General features: G+C 38.4%; 2 protein-coding genes across 2 annotated transcripts; one reads left to right on the forward strand and one right to left on the reverse strand.

Annotated features, from left to right (window-relative positions):
- The first annotated feature begins 13,996 nt into the window (after positions 1–13,996).
- On the forward strand, positions 13,997–14,682 carry LOC134654780 (uncharacterized). Its single transcript, XM_063510250.1, has 2 exons — positions 13,997–14,555; positions 14,663–14,682. Exons 1-2 carry the CDS (start codon positions 13,997–13,999, stop codon positions 14,680–14,682), a joined length of 579 nt encoding a protein of 192 aa, XP_063366320.1.
- A 211-nt stretch (positions 14,683–14,893) lies between these two features.
- LOC134654781 (uncharacterized) lies at positions 14,894–18,081 on the reverse strand. The gene is made up of 4 exons (XM_063510251.1): positions 17,323–18,081; positions 16,545–16,973; positions 16,125–16,353; positions 14,894–16,011 (listed from the first exon to the last, which is right to left on the reverse strand). The coding sequence occupies exons 1-4, from the start codon at positions 17,617–17,619 to the stop codon at positions 14,894–14,896; spliced, it is 2,073 nt and encodes a 690-aa protein (XP_063366321.1). The 5' UTR covers positions 17,620–18,081.
- Between the last annotated feature and the right edge of the window lie 7,078 nt (positions 18,082–25,159).

Below are 25,159 nucleotides of genomic sequence, written 5' to 3' on the forward strand. Positions count from 1 at the left end.
GCATTCATGAACACTTAATGACCTACCAAATATAACTGTTTCTAAGTGTACACTTTTTGCTGACGATCTATCCATCGTCATACCGTGCCATAATGCTAACACATATAATAATGATATTAACAATACAGTTACTGATGTTATAACATGGTTACGTAAAAATAATTTAAATATCAATATTGACAAAACTACTTATATACAATTTGTAAATAAAAATGCCAATAAACACTCATTAACTGTATCGTATGAAAATCAAAACTTAACAGAATCATGTCGCACAAAATGTTTAGGCATATGGTTGGACGATGAATGTTCCTGGAGCGATCACATTAATAATTTATGTAGTAAAATTAACTCATTTGCATTTGCTCTATGGAAACTGACAAAGATAAGCACGAGGGAAACTGCAATACAGGCATATCATGGATACGTTTGCTCTCTGCTTAGGTACGGAATTCTTCTGTGGGGTAACTCGAGCCATGCCGAACGAGTGCTGATAGCTCAGAAACAGTGTATAAGAGCTATATGTAATGTAGACATTTTAACATCTTGCAGGCCGCTTTTTAAGGGCTTAAAACTTTTGACTGTACCAAGCATATATATTTATGAAGTTTGTCTATTTGTGAAACTTCATCCGGAATTTTTCAGTAAAAAAAAGATATATGTAAGTTCAACACGAGGTACCCTGATAGACTTATTATTCCGCCTAAAAAAACAAAATTGTATGGCAAGAATGCGCTATGTATGTCAATTAGTATCTATAATCGTTTACATGATGACATTAAATTACCATTACCATTTAATTTATTTAAACCTAGGTTAAAAAAATGGTTAATAGACGAATGCTTCTATAGTGTCAGTGATTAATTATTAAATTGGAATGTAGTTTTAAGTTCTTGTATACTTGACATTTCTCGAATCTCTTAATTATTTAAATTAATACCTATTACTGCGTTGTGTGTGTTGTGACTAATGTGTAAATTACTAATGTATTTTAATATTTTTATGTGATTCGTACCTACTTCTATTAACTATATTTTTTCGTTATGACTTTGTTGATTTAAAATGTTGTAAGTAGGTGTAGATTTTGCATGCAAGCTACTGGCGAAATATGTGCTTCACTTATAACTGTTGACCATCTATTGTACCATGTTTTAAGCAAAATAAATGATTTATGATTATGATTATGGTTAAAATCCCAAAACTGTAAGTACTGTTCTATAACCTCAAATGTCTAGCACGCGTTGGCTTTGCAAGATTTCTTTGGTTCTACAGCTGGGTTTTGACAACGATTTTGTGGGCGTCAAGCCGAATGTCTTATGTATTTATTCTAAATTTTATGTTTATACACTTTTACATTTTACAGTTTTATGTTTTTACAATTTTATTATTCAATCGATTTCAATTCATTTTATTATTTATTTTCAATGCGATTAATTATTTATTCCAAATCATTTAATGTTATATACAATCAATTTAATTATGTCAATGAATTTATTTTATATCCTAATTAAGCCAGTTAATAATTATGTACAGTAATTTTAATTGTTAATTAGTATTTCATGAATTTTACCTTTTAACCTTTTTATATAAAGTGATTTAACTTATTGTAATAAATGAATTAATATAAACAATGAACTATGTATAATAAAATCAAATGTTAATGTATACCTACATATTTTGTATGTTGAAGCGGACAAACAGATCCCTTGTTATTAGTAGATAGTTTAGCGCGCGGCGACTGCATACGTCACGGCCGTACCGGTTTTCGGCCGGCCGCCTTGCGCCCGCGCACTCTCTCGCGGGCCGCGCTAGCCAGTCCATCAGCCGCTTTGACGCGAAGTGCATGTCGCCGCGCCGCGCATTTGCACTACAATTGCATTCCATTGTATCTGGCTCGCGCCTTCTAGTTTTAAGTGCCTATCGCTTTGCCATTTCTCCTTCTGTAACTCTGTCTAACTGTGATTCCGCTTACGCATGTGTGTGCTCAAGATTAAAGCTGAAAACATACTGCTTGTTTGCTTTCTACGCCCGAAGCCGTGCCTATAGCAAGTAAGTGGATAAGTGAAGAATATTATTGCGTTGCTACGCATCCCACATTGGTGACACCCTGCTAAACACCTCAGAATGGGAGGCGAAGATGGCACTGATGAGAAAAGAGTACCGTTACAAAATGGCGCCGAGCACTTAACGGCTGAGTCATTTAGGGTTGGCGTCAAGGTGCCACCGTTTTATCCTGACAAACCTGCGCTATGGTTTGCGCAGCTGGAAGGACAATTTCGTTTATCCCGAGTAACGACAGACGAGACCAAATTTTATTATGCCATGGCGCAACTAGAACCTCAATATGCGGCGGAGGTCGAGGACATTATTACGTCACCACCAGAAGATGACAAGTATGGTAAGCTCAAGACGGAGCTGATTAAGCGCCTTTCTGCGTCGCGGGAGAGGAAGGTACAGCAGGTCCTGAACCTTGAAGAGTTAGGAGACAGGAAACCGTCACAATTTCTTCGGCACCTTCAGAACCTGGCGGGACCTGGACTACCCGAGGACTTTCTGCGTTCTATTTGGGTCAACCGGCTACCGAAACGGACGCAGGATATTGTCGCGTCGCAATTAAAGTCATCCCTGGAGGACTTGGCGGAGCTCGCCGATCGCCTTCATGACGTCGTCACGCCCGCCCCGCAGGTGGCAGCAGCAGCGCTACCCTCCACGTCGTCGGAACCCCTGATGCTGCAGATTGCGGAACTGAGCAGGCGGATGCAGGCGTTGGATGCTAAGGTCGGGCGGACGTCCCGGCCCAGGGGAAGGTCATCGAGTCACACCAGGCAGCGTTCAGCGTCCAAGAGGTCCAACTCCAACTACCGGAAGTTCCCTACCTGCTGGTACCATCACAAGTTCGGAGAGCAAGCTAAGAGGTGCATCAAGCCTTGTGATTACCAGTCGGGAAATGCATCGGGCAGTCGGTGATGGCGGCGAGCGGCTGCCCTAGCAAAGGTCGCTTATTCATCATGGACTCCAGGTCAAAGATCACATTCCTCGTGGACACAGGTAGTGATTTGTGTGTTTTTCCGCGTAGTATATTAAAAGAACGCAGGCCGCCGACGAATTATAACTTGTGCGCCGCTAACGGCACGGTGATAAACACGTACGGTTACGTGCATCTAGTGCTTAGTATAGGTTTGCGCCGCGACTTTGTCTGGCGGTTTGTTGTTGCGGATGTAACAAGGGCGATAATAGGCGTTGATTTTTTAATTCATTACAATCTTATTGTCAATTGCAGGGAACATCGACTCATGGACGGCAATACTCTACTTTCGACCGCGGGTTTGTCTGCCCGATCGTCTGACGACATTGCCTCAGTCAAAGTTGTAACTGGTGAGTCTGTTTACCACGCAATACTACGGGAATATCCCGACATCACACGCCCATCTGGCATACATCGCACAATCAAACACAGTACACTACACCATATCCGAACCACACCTGGACCCCCAGTTTACAGTGCCCCTCGTAGGTTGGCTCCTGATAAATTGAAGATCGCCAAGGAGGAGTTTTCTTCTATGCTCGCTAGTGGCATAGCCAGACCCTCCGAGTCCCCTTGGGCCTCTCCCCTGCATTTGGCCCCTAAAAAGGACAATGGTTGGAGACCTTGCGGCGATTACAGGATGCTCAACGCGCGAACAGTACCTGATAGGTATCCTATTCGCCATATCCAGGATTTCACGCAGAGTATCACAGGCTGCCGCGTGTTTTCAACCATTGACCTTGTTAAGGCCTATAACCAGATCCCCGTCAACCCTGAGGACATCCCGAAGACCGCCATAACAACGCCGTTCGGTCTTTTCGAATTCCCGTTCATGACGTTCGGGCTTCGAAATGCCGGACAGACGTTTCAGCGCTTCGTGGATGAGATGTTGCGGGGACTTGACTTCTGTTACAGCTATCTGGACGACTTCTTAGTCTTCTCGAAGGACGAGAAGACCCATGAAGCCCATCTTCGTCAGCTGTTCACCCGGTTGCAGGACTATGGCATGGTGATTAACACTGCCAAGTGTGTCTTCGGAGCTGCAGAGGTAACATTCTTAGGCTACCGTATCTCTGCTGAAGGCACCAAGCCCCTCCCTGCCAAGGTTGATGCAATCAAGGACTTCCCACCGCCCAAGAACGTGAGGGAGCTCAGGCGTTTTCTGGGTATGTTGAACTTTTACCGCAGGTTCGTACCCGGTGCTGCCCAGAATCAAGCTCCTCTGAACGCCCTCTTGGTGGGTTCGGTGAAAGCTTCGCACCCAGTCCACTTTACGCCGGCAGAGCAGGAAGCATTCGATCGCTGTAAGCAGGACTTGAGCCAGGCTGCTCTTTTGGCTCATCCAGATGCACAGGCGAAGCTCTGTATAGTCACAGATGCATCCGATGTGGCTATGGGCGCGGTTGTACAGCAGTTCAACGAGGAGAAGGGCTGGGAGCCGCTAGCCTTCTTCTCGCGCAAGCTGAGTCCTGCCCAGCAGAAGTACTCGCCTTACGATCGCGAACTCCTTGCGATTTATGAGGCAATAAAGTATTTCCGGCACATGGTCGAAGCCCGCGACTTCACCATCTACACAGACCATAAGCCGATATGCTTTGCGTTCCATTCTCGCAAGGAGAATTGCTCCCCCAGGCAATTCCGTCACCTGGACTTCATATCGCAGTTCAGTACGGACATCAGGCACATCTCAGGTAAGGACAATGTCGTAGCAGACACTCTCTCTAGGGTCGAGGAGATCACGCCACCAGTGGATGTGAACAGGCTAGCTGCAGCCCAAGGCAACGACCCTGAGTTGGAACAGCTGCTGGGTGGTGATAACTCGTTGCACCTGACGAAAGTCAAAGTACCAGGGACAAGTGCTGAGCTGTACTGCGATGAAGGTGGGAGTTCCTCAACTGCTAGACCGTACGTTCCAGCAGAGTTAAGGCGTCAGGTCTTTGAGAGCCTGCATTCATTTAGCCATCCGGGCGCAAATGCATCTGCGAAGCTCGTGGCTGACAGGTATGTCTGGCCTGGGGTCAGGAGAGACTGTCGTGAATGGACTCGGAACTGTCTGGCTTGCCAGCGTTCGAAGGTCACTCGACACGTCTCCACACCACTGTCATCATTTGACGTCCCCAAAGGCAGGTTCCTGAACATACATATTGACCTGATCGGACCGCTTCCACTTTGTCAGGGTTTTAAGTACTGCCTCACCGCCATTGACCGTTTTACGAGGTGGCCTGAGGCAATCCCGATACAGGACATGACCGCCGATACCGTCGCACAGGCTCTGCTGCATGGCTGGATAGCTCGCTTCGGGTGCCCGGTGGATATCGTCACAGACAGAGGACGTCAGTTCGAGTCAGCACTTTTTAAGAAGCTCTCTGAACTGGCAGGATTTGTACACAAGCGTACCACCGCTTACCATCCTGCGTGTAATGGCATGGTGGAGCGCCTCCACCGCCAGCTGAAGGCCGCCATTACGTGTCACGCCGGCACCACCTGGGTTGAATCGCTCCCCCTAGTGTTGTTAGGCGTAAGGAACGCCTTCAAGGAAGACCTTCAAGCCTCTTCTGCGGAGCTCGTCTACGGACAGCCCCTGCGAATGCCTGGTGAGTTTTTCAACCCAGGTGCTGACCCATTTCCTGATGTGACGGACTACTTGTCTCGGCTTCGCACGTTCACGAGGAACTTGCACCCGACACCAGCTTCCCGTCATGTAAGTCAGCGTCGTACATTTATTTTCAACGACCTAGCAACGTCTTCGCATGTGTTTCTGAGAGACGATACTCTGTGCAAGTCGTTGAAACCAGCGTACACGGGCCCCTATAAGGTCCTTCAGAGAGGTCCTAAGGTGTTCACTCTGCTCATTAACGGTAAGTCTGTGACAGTATCTGTAGACCGGATAAAGCCGGCCTACATACTTCACGACACACACACCAATCACACTACACAACAAACACAAATACATAACAACTCCCACGAAACAACCACCACCGGTTCAGCTTTGAATGAGGAAGATGTTGTCAAACGTACACGTTCAGGTCGTGTAGTTCATTTTCCCGATTATTATCGCCCTTAGCCGGTCTCTGGGGGGGAGTGATGTGGGCGTCAAGCCGAATGTCTTATGTATTTATTCTAAATTTTATGTTTATACACTTTTACATTTTACAGTTTTATGTTTTTACAATTTTATTATTCAATCGATTTCAATTCATTTTATTATTTATTTTCAATGCGATTAATTATTTATTCCAAATCATTTAATGTTATATACAATCAATTTAATTATGTCAATGAATTTATTTTATATCCTAATTAAGCCAGTTAATAATTATGTACAGTAATTTTAATTGTTAATTAGTATTTCATGAATTTTACCTTTTAACCTTTTTATATAAAGTGATTTAACTTATTGTAATAAATGAATTAATATAAACAATGAACTATGTATAATAAAATCAAATGTTAATGTATACCTACATATTTTGTATGTTGAAGCGGACAAACAGATCCCTTGTTATTAGTAGATAGTTTAGCGCGCGGCGACTGCATACGTCACGGCCGTACCGGTTTTCGGCCGGCCGCCTTGCGCCCGCGCACTCTCTCGCGGGCCGCGCTAGCCAGTCCATCAGCCGCTTTGACGCGAAGTGCATGTCGCCGCGCCGCGCATTTGCACTACAATTGCATTCCATTGTATCTGGCTCGCGCCTTCTAGTTTTAAGTGCCTATCGCTTTGCCATTTCTCCTTCTGTAACTCTGTCTAACTGTGATTCCGCTTACGCATGTGTGTGCTCAAGATTAAAGCTGAAAACATACTGCTTGTTTGCTTTCTACGCCCGAAGCCGTGCCTATAGCAAGTAAGTGGATAAGTGAAGAATATTATTGCGTTGCTACGCATCCCACATTTACGCATCCCACAATTTCGAGGAATGAGCTCCGGCCGGCATCTGGTGTCCGAGCTGGTCATCCACGACATCACCGCTTGACCTTGGACCTGCTTCCTGAAGGCATCGGCGTCTGCGTAGTGGATTCCGTATGTGTAATAAATAAAGAGTGTTCGCGAGTGCTTTAGGAATAACCAACGTTAGTTAAAAACTTAATTTGAACTTTAAGAGCGGTTTCGCACTACGTCCGATCCGAATCCGATCCGAACCCGTGAAAATATGGGTCTAGAAAACTCGGACCGAATTCGGATATTCGCTTACGCACTAGTTCTATCCGAATGCCCCGCCCGCCCCGCTGCCTCTCTGCTCGTACGCAGCTCGGCTTTAACTCGGACACAGTGCGCGAGCGTTCATACAAATAATACTAAGGCTACTTCGGTCCGTCAAACATCTTCTACGGAATGGAGATTCTAGAATGACGGAAAGAAATCGGACGACACAGATCGGATGTAGTGCGTAACTTACTGGAATGTAGGTATAAGTAACTTGATATATTATTATTGTAATATATATAAGGAAAGGCATGTAATATGACTCTCCTCCATATTAGGTTAGGAATGTATCCATATACGGAGTCATGTAAGATGACTCTCCTCCACATAAGGAAGGGAATTTAGGTCATGCTACTGGACACCATCCTTACTTGGCGACCCTGCCAGTGACGTATTAGGAACGCATTCTTTCATCTCAGGTGACCGACGCGACGGCGGGCCGGCGCTACCAAATTCGTCAAGATGGTGTAAAGTGTCCAGCGGAATAATAACATACGATATGGGGAATCAAGGCAGTACTACACCCAAAGAGCCAGCGGTTGGACATATTTATACGCAAATCGGGAAAACTAATCAGATCGACCTCGATACGAATTTCACCGTAGAAGTTTCGCGGATTGGGATCTACCTTTGTGTAGTCACAGTAGCAGCTCTGTTAATAGTTCTCGTGATCTGCCTAAGGTATCTTAACACCTGTTTGAACAAGAGAATCGAGCGACGGGCCCAAGGCGAGCTGATCAGGGGCAGGATTCCACAAGTTTAAGCATGGAAATGTACATTCGTGAAATATTTAAGCACTTGACACTATACTGTCAAGCAAGGGAGATGAGTTCATAGAACCCCGGGTCGAGGTACATGAAAATAGAGAAGTCGTGAGAGCACACATTGAAGGAAGGATCGGGCACTATCTGCTCTGTCCCGACAAGCTATCGAAGGAGACTTATGTGCGTACCTCCAATGATTTGGACGTGGACTTTGCGGATGGAACGAAAGCAGTGGCTGTGATCAAGCTGGTTTACGCAGGAAAAGAAGTTTGGATCTACGAGATCGAGTGGGAACGTGACTGTATGTTCGCGAAGTGGTTAAACGAGAAACATTATGACTCAGTGAAAAGTGCAAATAGTGGTAAATAGTGGTTCCCGTAAGTTCTTAAACAAACTGTAAGTAAATTCATGACTGAATGCACTGTGTAGCACAAGTATGTTAGTATTTTAGCAAGTTAATGGCCAATGTAATAGGGCAATTAGTTAAACAAATAACGGAAGTTAGAGTTTATTTAATAAAGTTAGGACCTAGTAGACGTAAAGGTCAAATATTAAATAAAAAACAAGCAGAAGCCGAAGAATTGTATACACAATTTGTCAGTTTTAAGGAAAAATTAAGCGAGCAAGTAAAATTGGGTACTTTTGATGTAAGCGTAGAATTAATTAACCAATTAAGCGTAGATTTCCTTAAAATCAGGGCTTTAAATACCGTTAAAAAGTTGGTATCGTCACCACAAGGTGACAGATTTAACGTTAAGTTCTAACTAACGTTAGACCAGGTACCGTTAGTTATACTACTCTTTACCGGTAACAAAATGGTAACGTTAGCAGTTGTCAATTTGAGCTAACGTTAAGTCAAAGGTATCGATACACTATTTTTAATGTTAGTAGGTAACGTTAACAGCTGCTTATTTACCGTTTGATTCACTGATAGATGCCATCATCGTTGACAATCGAGCGAATGTTCATTCACTCTCAAGCAGAGATGGGCATTTCGTAATTGATTCCTGGTTCCACGATTACTCGAAATTACTTTGTAATCTGATTACCGATTCCCAGATTACCTTGTAATCTAACAATACCGAATTACTAAGTACACTTCCAATTAAGGTATCAGGAATCACCTTTTCTAATATTACAATTACTAGTAATTGGAATCAATGTCGATTCCTCATTACAGGAATGCATTACTTGATTCCTTTCAGATTATATTTCGTACTACTACTATCAAAAGTACATTTCGATAGTAGATATTATGTTGTTGATGTTGGCTTAATAGATATAGATGCACCTTATTTGAATCAGGAGTGCAGATTTCGAAAATGACCATTTTGGAATCCAAGATGGCGACCATGCAGTATGTCATAAAAGTCGTCATGGATGTCGTTTTATACGTTTCAGGGAGTGATACGATAGGTTGTTCAGTGCGTGTGGTTCTGAAGAGGAACGAAAGTTTTATTATTTTTGCGCTAGATCCAGCCCTATAAAGATTTTTCTCTCTTTTTCTTCTTCTTTTTATACGTTTTTAGGGTTCCGTAGCCAAATGGCAAAAAACGGAACCCTTATGGATTCGTCATGTCTGTCTGTCCGTGCGTACGTCACAGCCACTTTTTTCCAAAACTATAAGAACTATACTGTTGAAACTTGGTAAGTAGATGTATTCTGAGAACCGCATTAAGATTTTCACACAAAAATAGAAAAAAAAACAATAAATTTTGGGGGTTCCCCATACTTAGAAGTCTTAGAACTGCACTCAAAAATTTTCATCAAACCCATGTACGTATGCGGTATCTATGGATACGTCTTCAAAAATGATAATGAGGTTTCTAATATCATTTTTAGGGTTCCGTACCCAAAGGGTAAAAACGGGACCCTATTACTAAGACTCCGCCGTCCGTCCGTCCGTCCGTCTGTCACCAGGCTGTATCTCACGAACCGTGATAGCTAGACAGTTGAAATTTTCACAGATGATGTATTTCTGTTGCCGCTATAACAACAAATACTAAAAACAGAATAAAATAAAGATTTAAGTGGAGCTCCCATACAACAAACGTGATTTTTGACCGAAGTTAAGCAACGTCGGGCGGGGTCAGTACTTGGATGGGTGACCGTTTTTTGCTTGTTTTGCTCTATTTTTTGTTGATGGTGCGGAACCCTCCGTGCGCGAGTCCGACTCGCACTTGGCCGGTTTTTTCTAAACTGAATAGTTTGCACGAGAGACACTTCCAAAGTGGTATAATGTGTGTCCCCCCTCCCCCCTGTAACTTCTAAAATAAAAGAATGTTAAAACTAAAAAAAAATTACATTACCATGCAAACTTTCACCGAAAATTGGTTTGAACGAGATCTAGTAAGTAGTATTTTTTAATACGTCATAAATCGTAAACCGCAATTTTATTATGTTACTTGCTGCTACGGAACCCTTCATGGGCGAGTCCGACCACAGAATAACTAACAGTACTACCGTACAGAAAATTCACTCCTTCACAAAAGTCAGATTTAGGTATAAAATTACACCTATATTATATCGCCGCCTGCAAGCAAAATTGAAACTTATAACCGCTCATGAACCGTGAATCTCCTTTGCGCGCCGCAGTTTTATGACCGAGCTGTGAGTGTCGGCACGGGGTTATTACTTGACAAGTTTTTATACCTAAAGTCTATTTTTTTATTCGGTAGACTGAAATGACAGTTCATAGTATGAACATAAAATGTCATTTCTTACTATGAACTGTCATTTTAGTCTATCGAATAAAAAAATAGACTTTTATACCCACTGATTTATTATTTTTAAGATAAATATGTAGGAATTACAAACGTTGATTATGTAAACATACATTTTTTATCCGGAGATAGTAAGTATGTCTGATTCTCACGGAAGTAAGTTTCGAAGCCATTGTGTATTTTCAATTTTGCTCGAGTGCCGCGTGACACGACTATCGTGCGCGCCGAGCGGCAGCCCACTGCCATACGCCTGTCCGATGGGCGCGCCGGCCAAATGTACCTAAACTGCGGAGTGACACCCCCCTGGTCCGACTCGCACTTGGCTGCTTTTTTTAATTTCCATTTCACAGATATTTGTGACACACCTTCGTGGCATTCAGCCATTAAAGTGGTAACACACTGTCGCACCGCGCCGCGGCCTCGGAGCGTCGCACCCATGGGTGAGATCGAGAAAGAGATATCTGTTTCTCTTTCTCGCTCTCACTTATGGGTGCGGACGCTCTAGGGTCGCGGTTAGGGCTTGCAAATATTCGAAACTTTCAGATATTCGAATATTCGACTTTTTCTGACGACGTATTCGAATATTCGAATAATTATTCGAATATTATAAAAAATAAGAAAAGGAACGAGAAATCGGTTTATTATCGTTTTATTCAAAAGCTTTTTTCACATATTACTAAAACTAAGGATATTTGGCAGAAATCCACTTAATTGACTAGATTTTATCATCCTACTATTTATAAGATACCCACATTTATAAAAACAAGTAAAACGACAAAATTAGACGTATTTAATATTTCTACATATAACTTATTATAAATGCGTCGTTGCGTGAAATAATATAACTTTAACCATCCAAACACCTAGGTATGCAAGATATTTTTTTTAGTACGTAATTATTTTCCGATTTAAATTAACTTGTAATCACTCAGAGGCCTGTAAAAAGGCCTTTAATTTCATAGTATTTTGAATCTTTATTGACTTTATTTGTTTTGGCAAGTTATCATTCCTAATGGTCGGCTAATTATATAATATTGGAATATTTAAGGGAAAAAGTTAGTTGAGTACTGGGTGGATTATTCGTCAGCTAAAGGTGCATGGTTAGATTACCAAGTTGGGCAGGTTCGGTATGATTAAATTTGAGAATTGCGATAAGTGGCAAGGTTTAGACTTCAAAAATTCGCTTAACGACCTTAACGTACGCTTGTACTGAATAAACAGAATGACCCTTTAACTTAAAACTTACGCACCGTAAAAATAACATACTTTTTGATTTCGTTTTCTTTTAAATTGAGTTAGGTTTCACTGAATATTCACGAAGTCTATCGAGAGGAATACAGTAAAAATATTATTTCCTTCGTATTTGGGTACCTACCGTTCCTTATTCACTGTAAATACCCGTAAAACACACAGAAACTGTAACTACAGCGGATGACGTAGATTTTTTTATAGTAATAAAAAATATTCGAATATTCGAAACCTGAGCGACCGAATATTCGAATATCAAAACAGGTCGAATATTCGACAAATTCGAATATTCGAATTGCAAGCCCTAGTCGCGGTGCGGTGCGATGGTGTGTTATCACTTTAAAAAAAAATATAGGCAGTATTTGGTTTATGGTACGATTTCTTTTTTTTTTTTTTCATCTTTATAGGGGTATATCCTAAACCGTACGTCGTAGCGCAAAAATAATCAAATATTCATTCCCCTTTATGAAACTCCTAAGTCATATTTAAAAAACACAAAAAAAGAAAAAAAAGGAAAGAAAAATATTTATAGGGCTGTATCTCCTAAACCGTGCGTCGTTGCGCAAAAATAATAAAATGTTCGTTCCTCTGTACGAAACCCCTAATTAATATTTAAAAAAAAAAACAAAAAGAAGAAAAAAAAACTTTATAATGCTGTATCTCCTAAAGTGTCCTAAACCGTACGTCGTAGCGCAAAAGTAATCAAACTTTCGTTCCCCTTTAGGAAACCCTTTAATAACATTTAAAAAAACACAAGAAAAGAAAGAAACTAATAGGTAAATAGAAGAAAAAAAAGGAAATAAAAATCTTTATAGGGCTGGATCTCCTAAACCGCGCGTCGTAGCGCAAAAATAATAAAAATTTAGTTCCTCTTCAGAACCGCACGCCGAACAACCTATCACATTAGGACATTATTATTATTTCACATTGCATGTAATAATGTCTCAAATAAGAATTTAAGTTTCACCATTCTAGATGTTAGTTAGTTAATCTATATACATATATTCCATTCTAGATTAACATAAAGAATAATGACATAAGACTATGAACTCTAACTACTAGAATTAAAGTTTAGTTTTACTAACGTACCTACATAATTCTCTTTAATCGAATCCAATTTAATTGAATCATTTTTACAAGCAAGCAGTAACATCAATAAATAGGTGTCTCATTTAATATAATCCGACTAAATTACATTTCAGCAACACCTCAACATATTTCACAAAATAAATCAAGACATTATCCAACCTATATAATCTTGACGTATATTATATCAAAGACGCCTGTACCTAATATAAACCGACCAAGTAACGAATTAGCTATACCATCATATTTAACAAACTAATTTATGACGTTTTGCAACCTTCTTATTTTGGCAAATATATTCCGACACAGCCGGGTGGTATTCTATCTGTCCAATCTCGGTCCAATGTGTATTTGCGTCTCACATTTTGCTTAATGAGAGAGTGAGACGCAATGCATATTGGACAAAGATCTTAAACAAGTAGAATACCACCTCTTTCATTTGATAAACATAAAGAATAATGACAAAAGACTATGAACTCTATCTACTAGAATTAAAGTTGAGTTTTACTAACGTACATAATTATCTTTAATGTATTTTGACTGATTCTATTTCAATTTGACAGAAGCCCTGCCGTATTTATGGTCAATAAGGTCTACTAGCCTTGTGTGTAAAATTGTGTATGAAATTACAAGCAAATATCAGCTTAAAGAATGATAGTGTTAACGTTAGTTTGGTAACGTTAGTTTATAATGTGAATTGGGTAACGTTAACAAGCCCTGCAATAAAAAGTAAAATTACCGGTAAAATTAACGTTAACTAGCTAACGTTATAATAATGTTAAGTTATCAAGTATCGTTACCATTTACTACCGGTAATAAGGTATTTTTATGATTTTAACGTTAAGTAACGTTACTTTATAATGTGAATTGGTAACGTTAACAAGCCCTGCTTAAAATATATAAAGAGATAAAAGAGTTGTGTACGGAACAACCTATAGAAGAAGAAACCATGGCGACTTTTAATTTAAAAACAGCGTTAAGCTTATTACCAGTTATGGATGGAGATGAAAAGGTGACCAGGCAGTTGATAGACAACATAGAATATTACGAATCAACTCTCTCGTCAGCTGACTGTAAAAAGAGCTTGATTAATTTTGTACTCAAAAGTAGGCTCTCGCAACTGGCTAAACTAAAATTAGAGGAAAAATATTCAAATGTCGAGGGTTTAATAAGTGATATGAGGTGTAAATTACTACCGCAAAAGGCTGCAACGACAATACAATCAAAATTACAGCAGATGCGACAAGATAATTTAACCATTTCTGATTATGGACAGGAATTGACGCAATTATTCGTAGACCTAACGATTACGCAGGCCAATGGCAATAGTAAGAATTATGATGTTTTGAAACCGCTCAATGAAAAGATAGCCATAAAAAGAATCGCTGATGGGCTGCGGAATCGTCGCATAAGCACCATTATAGCCGCCAGAGACTTCACATCATTAAAAGACGCGGTACAAGCCGCCCTGGATGAAGTTGCTACAACCCCAGGAACAGGCGTTGTCGGTACGTATCACAGGTCACATTACAACACTGCATACAACCATGCAAGAGGAGGTAGTCAAGTAAGAAGAAGTTACAGGGGAAATTATCCAAGAACATGGTCGAGCCAGAACTACCGTGGCAACACTAGCAGGCAGGGTTGGGCAAAATACTACTTCATTGTATTTCAAATACGAAATATAAAATACATTTAAAAATGTATTTGAATTACAAAATACAAAATACTTTGGTGACAGGTATTTGAAATACAAAATACAAAATACAGTATTCAAAATTATGTATTTGAAATACAAAATACAAAATACTTCGACACTTTTAACATAACATTCATGTTTTTATGATTATGAATTGAAGAAGGAATTGCCTTTCATAAAAACTAAATTCCTAAACGTATTATCAGATAAGTTCCGTCTAGTTGGCGAATGGATGTATCCAGCCAATGAAAACAGTCTCTCAACTGGACCGGAAGAGCATAGGCTGGTATTAAAATTAATAAACATTTTTTTTATGTTTGGGTAGCGTTCAAGGGCACCGAGATCTTTCCCCTTCTCATTTAAAAAACTCACTAACTCTACTTCCATACATGTGACTGGCCTATCACGTGTATAATCAGAGAAGATGATGAAATCATCGTCATCATTCTTGCTAATGCTAGAACTACCACTACCACTTCTTGGAAGCACTGGAACTGATTCCAACGTTGTGATCGCAAGATTTTGTAACCTTTGCTTGTCCTCGTTTGAACAGGTTTCTGGTAGCCATCGCATTTTATACGCTGGATAGAAACAAGCTGCCAAAATAGCTTCATTGGCTTCAGGTCTCAATTGGAGAAATTTGTCAAACCTCTTTTCTAAACTTTCTAGTAGTTTTGGTACAACTCGAGAGAAATGGCGCAGATTACTGCTTTGTAGTCTTTCCAGTTTGGTTTTAATAGTCATCAACGTGGGTAATAGTTTACCATAATAGCAATTATCACCCTGAAGGTAGTCAAGAGCTGACGCGATAGGTTTCAAAACCTCCAAAAACTCTTCTAAATATTCGAGTTCTACTGCTGAAAATGTGTTTGCCTTGCCTAACTGTTCAAATAAACTATTCAGTTTAGTTTTGCTTTTCATGAGATGGAGAATAGCGTCATAGAGGGAATTCCACCTTGTTGGACATGGGTATAATAACTGATGCCCAAGATGTTCCTTGATTATTTCCGCAGACTTTGGTTTTCTTGACATGTTCCAGAGCAAAGTGCATTTAGCAGTGGCAGAATAATGTATTCTGCTAATGAGAGAATTTTTTATGTAATTGTTCAAGTCTGTTGTGGCTAAAAGGCTTAGAGTGTGACTGGCACATCTCAGATGTCGTGGCAAATACAATTCCCTTGTTTCAAGTTCTTCAGAATTATTAACTAAAAGCACCTCTTCATATAGAGTGTCACTTGCGCTAAAATTGTCCAATTCCATTGTATCTAAAAATAAGAACTAAATATTAGGATACATGTCAAATTGTCAATCTAACATAGGTCACATAGTTAATATAATGTGGAAAATTATTTGATTAAGAATAAAATTAAATGTTCACCTTCAGGACCTAAGAAATCTGGTACATAGTCAACAATACCAAATTCTCTGAATGCTTTAACGAAATTCGATCCGTTGTCTGTTGTTGTAGATATCATGTGATCATGTGTTAGTCTAAAATCTGACTGGACTTCAAATAGCATTTCAGCAATTTTATCGTATGTGTGAGAACCCTTAAAGCGATTGAATGACAAGACACAGCTCATACGTTCAAGTGTAGCCTCATTGATCTGAAACAAAACATTTTAGTCATAAGTTTTAACAAAAAATAAATATATATTTTTAGACTGATCTTTGGGACTATAGACTTTTCATAGATTATATTATTATTACATCTTGGTGTAATGTAATTGATTTAAAAATACTTAGACGATTTTTACACATTATATAAATGTAAAATATAAATACTGGACATACATACCCAATGAGCTGTTACACCAAGAAAGCTTCTGGTTTTTGTAGACCATATGTCTGCTGTTGTGGACACATAGTCCAATTTACTGAAAATGCTTATAAGTTTATCTGTAACAGTTTTTTGGGCTGTATCAATTTTTCTCCCTAATGTTCTTCTGGACATAACCTGAAGCTGTTCAGATATGTCAGTAAACATCTTTACGAAGTTAGGATCATCCACAGTACTTAGTGGTTTCATACTGTTGACAACATAGTTAAGTATGTTATTATCTAGCTTTTGTTGCACTGAATGTTCTTTTTGTGATTTGAAACTTGAAATATTCAATTTCATTTGTCTTAGACTTTTCTCATTGAGGGTTTTCTGTGTTTTTTGCCTTTTGCCCTGGCTGTTTTCTTTATCTTTCTCATATTCTAATAATGCATCCGGATGTTTTCGCTAAAATAAAATCATATACATTATGTAAGTACATAATTCTTAAGTTTACATAAATCTTGTTCATATAAAACATGTGACAATAATAATATATAAAACAACAGACAAGTGATCCTATTAGGGTTCCATCTATAGGGTTTATAGATAATTCAGACGAAACCATGGTATAAAGTATAGTAGGTATATAGTCTAAGTTCATCATAAAATATTAAATTATATACCGATCAAAGAATTTTTAGTTTAATTCGCTTGCTTTACTTTCCTAGCATAGTTTGAGATGGCCTTGGAAGTGGGGATAAGAACAAGACATGTGCAAAATTCAATTATTCAAATCTTTTTTTAACTGACTTACCTTCAAATGTACTTTAAAGTTGCTGGTAGCCTTAAGACTACCTTTAATAACTGTTTGACATTTTATACAAGTTGCTTCAACTTTTTCTGGATCTTTGCTACCACCGGGGGCATTGATGTCCATCGTCACTTTCACTTCGAAATATTTGCCACCAGTTAAAATGAGTGGATAAGTTGTTGTCGTTGTTGAGCTACAACCACCGCCACTGTCATTGTTGTCAACACCACTGCCTTGTTCCTCTCTGGATATCGATGCCGCAGACCTCGCAGAAGATGAACTTGAATTTGAATTCATCATATAATAGGTAATAATCGCCGATCCCCAACGCCATAAACTTAATCAAATTTACAGTAAAGTAACAGAAATACCGCGTAACCAGCGTAACGAACTAAATCCCAGAGTGATTTGACACTTATGACACTTGAAGTTGACACTTACACTCAGTGTTGCTGCTGTCAATGTCACTGTGTTCTAAAGGGGCTATCACACGGGCCACACGGTTGGAAATGTTTCGACGGTCTAAGGTTACCAACTTACCATGACGTTCATATAAATTTAATGAAATGTAAGTATTTTGTGGAAATGTATTTTGAAGCTTGAAGTATTTGAAATACAAAATTCTAAATACATGCGAGTGCAGTATTTGAAATACCAAATACAAAATACTTTTCCAAGTAGTATTTGAAATACAAATACAAAATACTAATTTGTATTTCAAATACGTATTTCAAATACATGTAATTGAAATACTGCCCAACCCTGCTAGCAGGTACGGTAATTACAGTCACCACTCACATAATGCATATCGTCCTCAGCGTGGTGCGAGCAGAGGCTTTCGAGGTAACACTGGTTACAACCAACGGAGAGGTACAGGTCGTAATGGTTACGGCAACCATTCGCGTGGAGATTGGAACCGAAAAGGTCTAAACATTATAAGAGAAGAAGCGGAAACTCTGAATAATCATCAATTTAATAACGAAAATCAGTTTTTTCGTGATTAACCATCACATATTTTCCAGTGGTCGTTCCATAACAGCGCAATTGATAACAAATGGGAAATTATGTTCATGGCTACTTGATTCAGGCGCGTCGTTGTCTGCAGTTAAATATAGTTATGTAAAACAACGGATTATACAAATAATATATGATAGAACAAGTATAACAGGCGTTGGAGGAGTCGTTCACTCCATTGGTTACGTACAGCTAAATTTTCAAATAGGATGTGAATTAATACAACATAAAATCCATGTTTTTAAATGATTACCATGCATTACGACTGGAATTATAGGAGATGATTTCTTTAGAAAATATAAAGCAAATTTAGATTATGAAACCAACACTTTTTCACTTTTAATAAATGGAAATCGGTTAAAAGTACACTTCGAAAATAAAGGAAATAGCCAGACTAGTTACATCTTATCACCCCGATCAGAGTCAATTCATTATGTAAGTACATTCATTACAGAAGATAGTGTAGTTTGTGCAAAATAAATAAGCGAAGGAGTATTTATGGCAAGTGCTATTGTAACACCTATAGATGGCAAGATACCAATACAAATATTAAACACTACAGAGAAAGAAATTGAATTAAGCGAAATAAATCCAGATGTATGTAAATTGAACGATTATTATAGTTGTGACTTTGAACGTAAAAATGTAGATTCAAATAGGGTAGCAACATTATTTTCGCAATTACAATTAAAACATTTAAATATAGAAGAACAAACAGAAATAGGAAAACTATGTGCCAAGTACGCTGATATTTTTCAATTGCCAGGAGACAAGTTGACCGTTACAAACCTTTATAAACAAAGTATTCAGTTAAAACCAAATGTTGACCCATGTTTTGTGAAAAATTACAGATTGCCTCATTCACAAAAGAAAGAAATAGACAAACAGATTAACGAAATGTTAGATAGTGGAGTAATAGAACCAACAAAAAGTGAATGGTCTAGTCCATTGCTATTAGTTCCAAAGTGTGGTGTGGCGTGCTGTAGTGTGTTAGTTTAGGATTAGTATTAAACGTAACGTCGAACTGACTGGTTGTTTCACTGACTACGTCTCCGCCTCGACCCCCCACCTCAGATGGCGACCCTAGCCAGCGCGTTTCGCTAACGAAGGACTTTTTGAATACTCGAGAATAATGACGCAATCGCGACTCGCGACTCGTGCGCTTGTGGTGTATGCAGTGTTCCGTTCACTCAGAGAAAACTTTAATAAAAATGGGCAAAGAATGCTCTAAGTGCGTGTGTGACAATAAGGAGGTCATCGTGAACCAGCACGGCAACTTAAACGATGCCGGAGCCGAAATAAGGGCTCACACAAGCGTGAACAATATCTTGCTGTCGGTGGTGCTGGCCCTGTGTGGAGCTGGCGTATTATATATCGTCTACAGACAATATAACAATTGTCATAGAAAGCTGGTGAGACATGAACTACGGGACAACGCATTCCGGAGACTTCGCTTAAGGATGTCGGGGCGCGGTGATCGTTCCAGCGGCGACGTCCAGGACCAGGAGGTACCGATACCGGCGACATAAATGTGTGCGCGTAACTATGCGGTCCCTATAGTTATGTAAGTTTTTTTTAATTGTCTTCATCGCCTTGAAACTAATAGTAAACTCTTATCTTTATTTTTATGGAAGAACTTGATGTTGTATTTCAAAGTTTAAAGGATATTCAAGTCGCATTAAGAAAACTAGGTCAGAAAAGGCAATTGTATCCATTAAATGTGAGTAACAAAATAAAAAATGCCACTAGTCTGTATGAAAAATATAATCTGATTCTTGTTAACTTAAATAAGAGTGATTTTGCGATAGAATATGCTGAATATACACTAGAAAACTTAATAGATAACATAGAGTCCGTTTATAAAAAGATTTTGTCATATCAGTGTAACATAACGCAACCTGCTTGTTCTAAAAATAGCTGTACGATAACCACTACCATGGACAAGTTCGAATTAAAAACGGCGGCGACTTTGTTGCCTGTAATGGATGGTTCTGAAGATGTAACAAATAATTTAATTGATGCAGTCAGTATGTTCATGAGGGATGCCTCAAGGAAAGTAGTTGCAAACAACTACTAATAAAATTTGTTCTAGCCACAAGGTTAACAAAGTCTGCAAAATTAAAACTTAAATCTGAGTATGACACTTGCGAAAATTTAATTGCGGATATGAAAAAGTACTTGCTGACCAAAAAATCAGCTAACGCTTTGCTCATTAAACTAAACAGTGTTTCACAGGGTGAGAAGTCTATTTCGCAATACGCTAACGAAATAGAAGATATCTTCGTTAACTTAACTATCTCACAAGCCAACACGAACGAAAAGGCTTGTGAGGTACTTAAGCCAATAAACGAGCAACTAGCAATAAAAAAGTTTGCCGACGGATTACGGAATAGACGTCTCAGTACCATTATAGCGGCTCGAGACTACACGGACTTTAAGGACGCGGTACGTGCTGCGCAGGACGAGGAGTCCGCGCAGCCAGAGACCATACTAAATTTCAGAGGTAAGTCGTCCAACAGGAGCCACTACGGCTACGGGTATCGCGGGTACAGACCTTATAGAGGTCACCCTATTACACCAACTCGAGGACAGTATAGAGGTAATTACAATGCATCGACCCGAGGTTATTACCAAAGTAGAGGTAACTATAACATACCTACGTATAACAGATACCAGTCTCGCGGCAGCTATGTAAGATCGCGTTCGAATCGCGGTCGAGTTTCTCGTGGTAGGGGACAAGTACTTACTACGACTCATGTAAACAACGAACTTACACAGCCGAATACCAGTGAGTTTTTTCGTGCCTAAAGAACATGTATTAACCTTTGACGATAATATCGGATATGTATTTTTAAACACAACACATAAAGAGTGTTCATGGTTAGTCGACACTGGAGCTTCGTTATCAGCTATTAAATCCAAAGCGTTATCGGAACATGCTATTGTATACAAACAGGACATACCGGTACGCGGTTTAGGCGGTACTTTACATTCCCGCGCATATACGTACATTTCGTTACTTACTCCGAATGGTTATTCAATCGAACATAAATTTCATATTTTTGACAATTTACCTGTAAAATCAGACGGAATTATCGGGTTCGACTTTTTAAAGATAAATAAAGCTCATATTGACTTAGAAATCTTTCAATTAACATTAAGAAACCAAGACCTATCGACGACTGTGCCGATTTACGGTTCAACAAAAGTTAGCCGTGTTCAACAAAAGTAAGTGTAAACAACTTAGAAAGTGTACTTACGATACAAAAGTGAACACAGTGAGTTATAAAAAGGACGATCTCGTCTTAGTGAAAAGTGAAACCGGTAACAAACTCGATACGTTATACAAAGGACCATACAAAGTGATTAGATTAGAAAACCCTAATGTTGTAATTTCTGTCAACGGAAAAGAGGATACTGTACATATTAATAGAACTAAGTTGTTCGTTTCGGACACTTAACGTGTCTTAACTGTCATACTTATATTTTTATTATGTAAAACTATTAAAATGCCTTACACATTGTAAGTGTTCTTAAGTAATACTTGTTAAAATGAAAAACAACAAATTAGTAATTGAAACATCTATATTGTGTGGCAGGCATATTACAATTGTGTTTATGACATTGTTTATGTTAAAAAAAAAATGTGTATTATTTTTCTTTTTTTTTGCCAACCCCGGTGGTGTGGTGTGGCGTGCTGTAGTGTGTTAGTTTAGGATTAGTATTAAACGTAACGTCGAACTGACTGGTTGTTTCACTGACTACGTCTCCGCCTCGACCCCCCACCTCAGAAAAGAAAGTAGATGCAACAGGGAAAAAGAAATGGCGACTTGTTATTGATTACAGGAAATTAAATGAAAGGATACAGGACGACAAGTTCCCATTACCGAACATAACCGAGATTTTAGACTCATTGTCAGGATCTATTTATTTCAGTCATTTAGATTTATTTTCGGGCTATTATCAACAAGAATTAGAACCAGAGTCTAGGAAGTACACAGCTTTCAATTCAGGACAGTTTCAAATGACTCGCTTACCGATGGGACTCAAAACAAGCCCTAGCGCATTCAGCGGAATGATTACGTTAGCCATGTCAGGACTTACGTATGAAAAATGTTTTGTTTACTTGGATGATATCGTAGTTTTCGGTAGAAACCTTGACATGCACAACAAAAACTTAATAAATGTATTTGAAAGATTAAGAAGTGTAAATCTTAAATTAAATCCCTTAAAGTGTGATTTCTTAAAAAAATAAATATTATATCTCGGGCATGTGGTATCAGCAGGAGGCATTTGACCAGATCCAGAAAAAATAAAAGCAATAAAAAATTATCCAATACCTACAAATGGAACAGAAACCAAAAGTTTCGTAGCTTTAGGCAACTACTACCTATTTGTAAAATGTGTGTTGTTGCAGCAAACAAATAAACGATTTATCTACTATAGAAAATTCATTCCTCATTTCGCAGATAAGGCATATTATTTAAACAATTTAAGCAAAAAGAATGTAAAATTCGTGTGGGATGAAAACTGTCAAAAGTCGTTTATACAGTTAAAAGAAGCAATGACTACGCCACCAATACTACAATACCCAGATTTTAACGCAAGCAATGAATTTATTTTAAATACAGATGCATCTAACTACGCTTTAGGTGCAGTACTATCAAATAATAACGGCAAACCCGTAGCATTTGCAAGTAGGAGTTTAAACAAAGCTGAAAAGAACTACGCAGTGATAGAAAACGAACTTTTAGCAATTGTCTGGGCAACTAAATATTTCAGACCATATTTATATGGACATTTAATTATACGAACCGATCATAAGCCTTTAATATATCTATTTACCATGAAAGATCCAACAAGTCGATTAACCAAATTTAGACTAGCACTAGAAGAATATGACTTTACAGTAGAATATTTAAAAGGGAAAGACAACTCGGTAGCGGACGCGTTATCGAGGATTAAGGTGACATCAGACGAATTAAAAGAAATGACAAACTGTATGTACGTCATGACTAGGTCAATGAGGAGAAAAGAGTTAGGAAGTGACATTAAAACAGACTCAACTGCCCTTCGGTCTGATCAACCGAGAGTGGTAGAAGTTAATACGAAAATAAAGGACAGTGTAGAATTAAAATTCATGGAAACAACTGAGCTCAGAAAAATAAATAAAATGGGAATAAATGAGATAAATGAATCTAAATTAATGATATATGTGAAAAATAACAAAATAATTTATATAAAACCATACTTCCCAGGGCAAATGACGGGAGCCGCCTTTGTCGAGGAACTTGGTATAAAATGTAGAGAATGGAATATAAATGAAGTGTTAATTATAAAGAATAAAAATAATGATATATTTGTTGAAAAGCTAGCGCATGAAATAAAGAATACGAAGGATTGGACCGGTCCACGTTTATGTATATTAAAAGATTTAATAAGAATAAATGACAAAAACGAGAAAAAAGTAATACTTAATGATTTTCATATACTACCAACAAGTGGTCATGCAGGTGTAAGAAAAATGTATAATAATATAAAGAGACGATATTTTTGGGTAGGTTTAGAGAATGATATTAAAAATTACGTTAAGAAATGCGATAAATGTCAAAAAGAAAAATATTCAATTCACACAAAAGAACCAATGACAATAACAACAACATCTGAAACTGCATTACAAAAAATATTTATGGACATTGTGGGACCCTTAACTAGAGATGATGACAACTACTCTTATATATTAACTATACAATGTGAATTAACAAAATACATTGAAGCTTAAAATGAAATGAAATGAAATGAAATGTATTTATTTGTCAGAATATGGTACATTGATGTGATCTTAAATTAGAATTAATGCAAGTTCCATCATATTCTACCGCGAAGACGGTGTACAAATATTTTTACTTATATCTATGTCTTACATCTATATCTTTGGTTTATTTACACAATATATTAAAATAACTAGGTACAATCAAACAGGTAAACTATGAAGCTAATCAATTTGATCCAGAAACTCTTTTACACTATAAAAACAATGCTTAAGTAGGTAAGAATCTAAATAATGTTTGAACAATGTAATACCCGTTACTACCCGTTATGTGTTACCCGTTAGTTACAAAATCAGCTAAGGAAGTTGCAGACGTCTTTGTAAGTAATTTCATTTTACGATATGGTATTCCGAGCATCATCGCTACAGACAAGGGAACGGAATTCACCTCTGAAGTTTTTCAACAGGTATGTAAATTACTCCATATAGAAAAACTCACATCAACAGCATACCATCACCAGAGTATTGGTGCATTGGAGAATACACAAGAGTTTGGGCGCGTTTCTACGTATTCAGACAGATAATCACGCTGAACATTGGAGTAAGTGGATACCATATTGGTGCTTTGCGTACAATACATCTATCCATACAGAAACAAAATTTACACCGTTCGAGTTAGTGTTTGGGAAAGTATGCATCCTCAAGTATGCAAGCAAAAGAGATCTTGTTGAAAACCAAAGAGATAAGAAAAATCAAATATGACATGACTATAAACTCTGTGGTATATAAAGCCAATGACAAAATATTAATAAGAAATGAGAATAGAAGTAAATTGTCTAGTGTATTTTCGGGACCATATTTAGTTATAAGAGATGTAAGTCTGTTCAAACTTCCGTGTTGTTCACATTCAACGAAAACGCAAATGCAATTTTTCAACACAATTTATTTGCCAAAAAAAGAAGACATTTATTAAAATTACAATCTTATTATATATAATTAACAGTGGACTGTTGTTAGCTAGTTTTGTAGCCGGTACAACGACATCTAGCGAGAAAT

The sequence above is a fragment of the Cydia amplana genome, chromosome 15, assembly GCF_948474715.1.
Source record: "Cydia amplana chromosome 15, ilCydAmpl1.1, whole genome shotgun sequence".
NCBI classification, from domain to species: Eukaryota; Metazoa; Arthropoda; class Insecta; order Lepidoptera; family Tortricidae; genus Cydia; species Cydia amplana.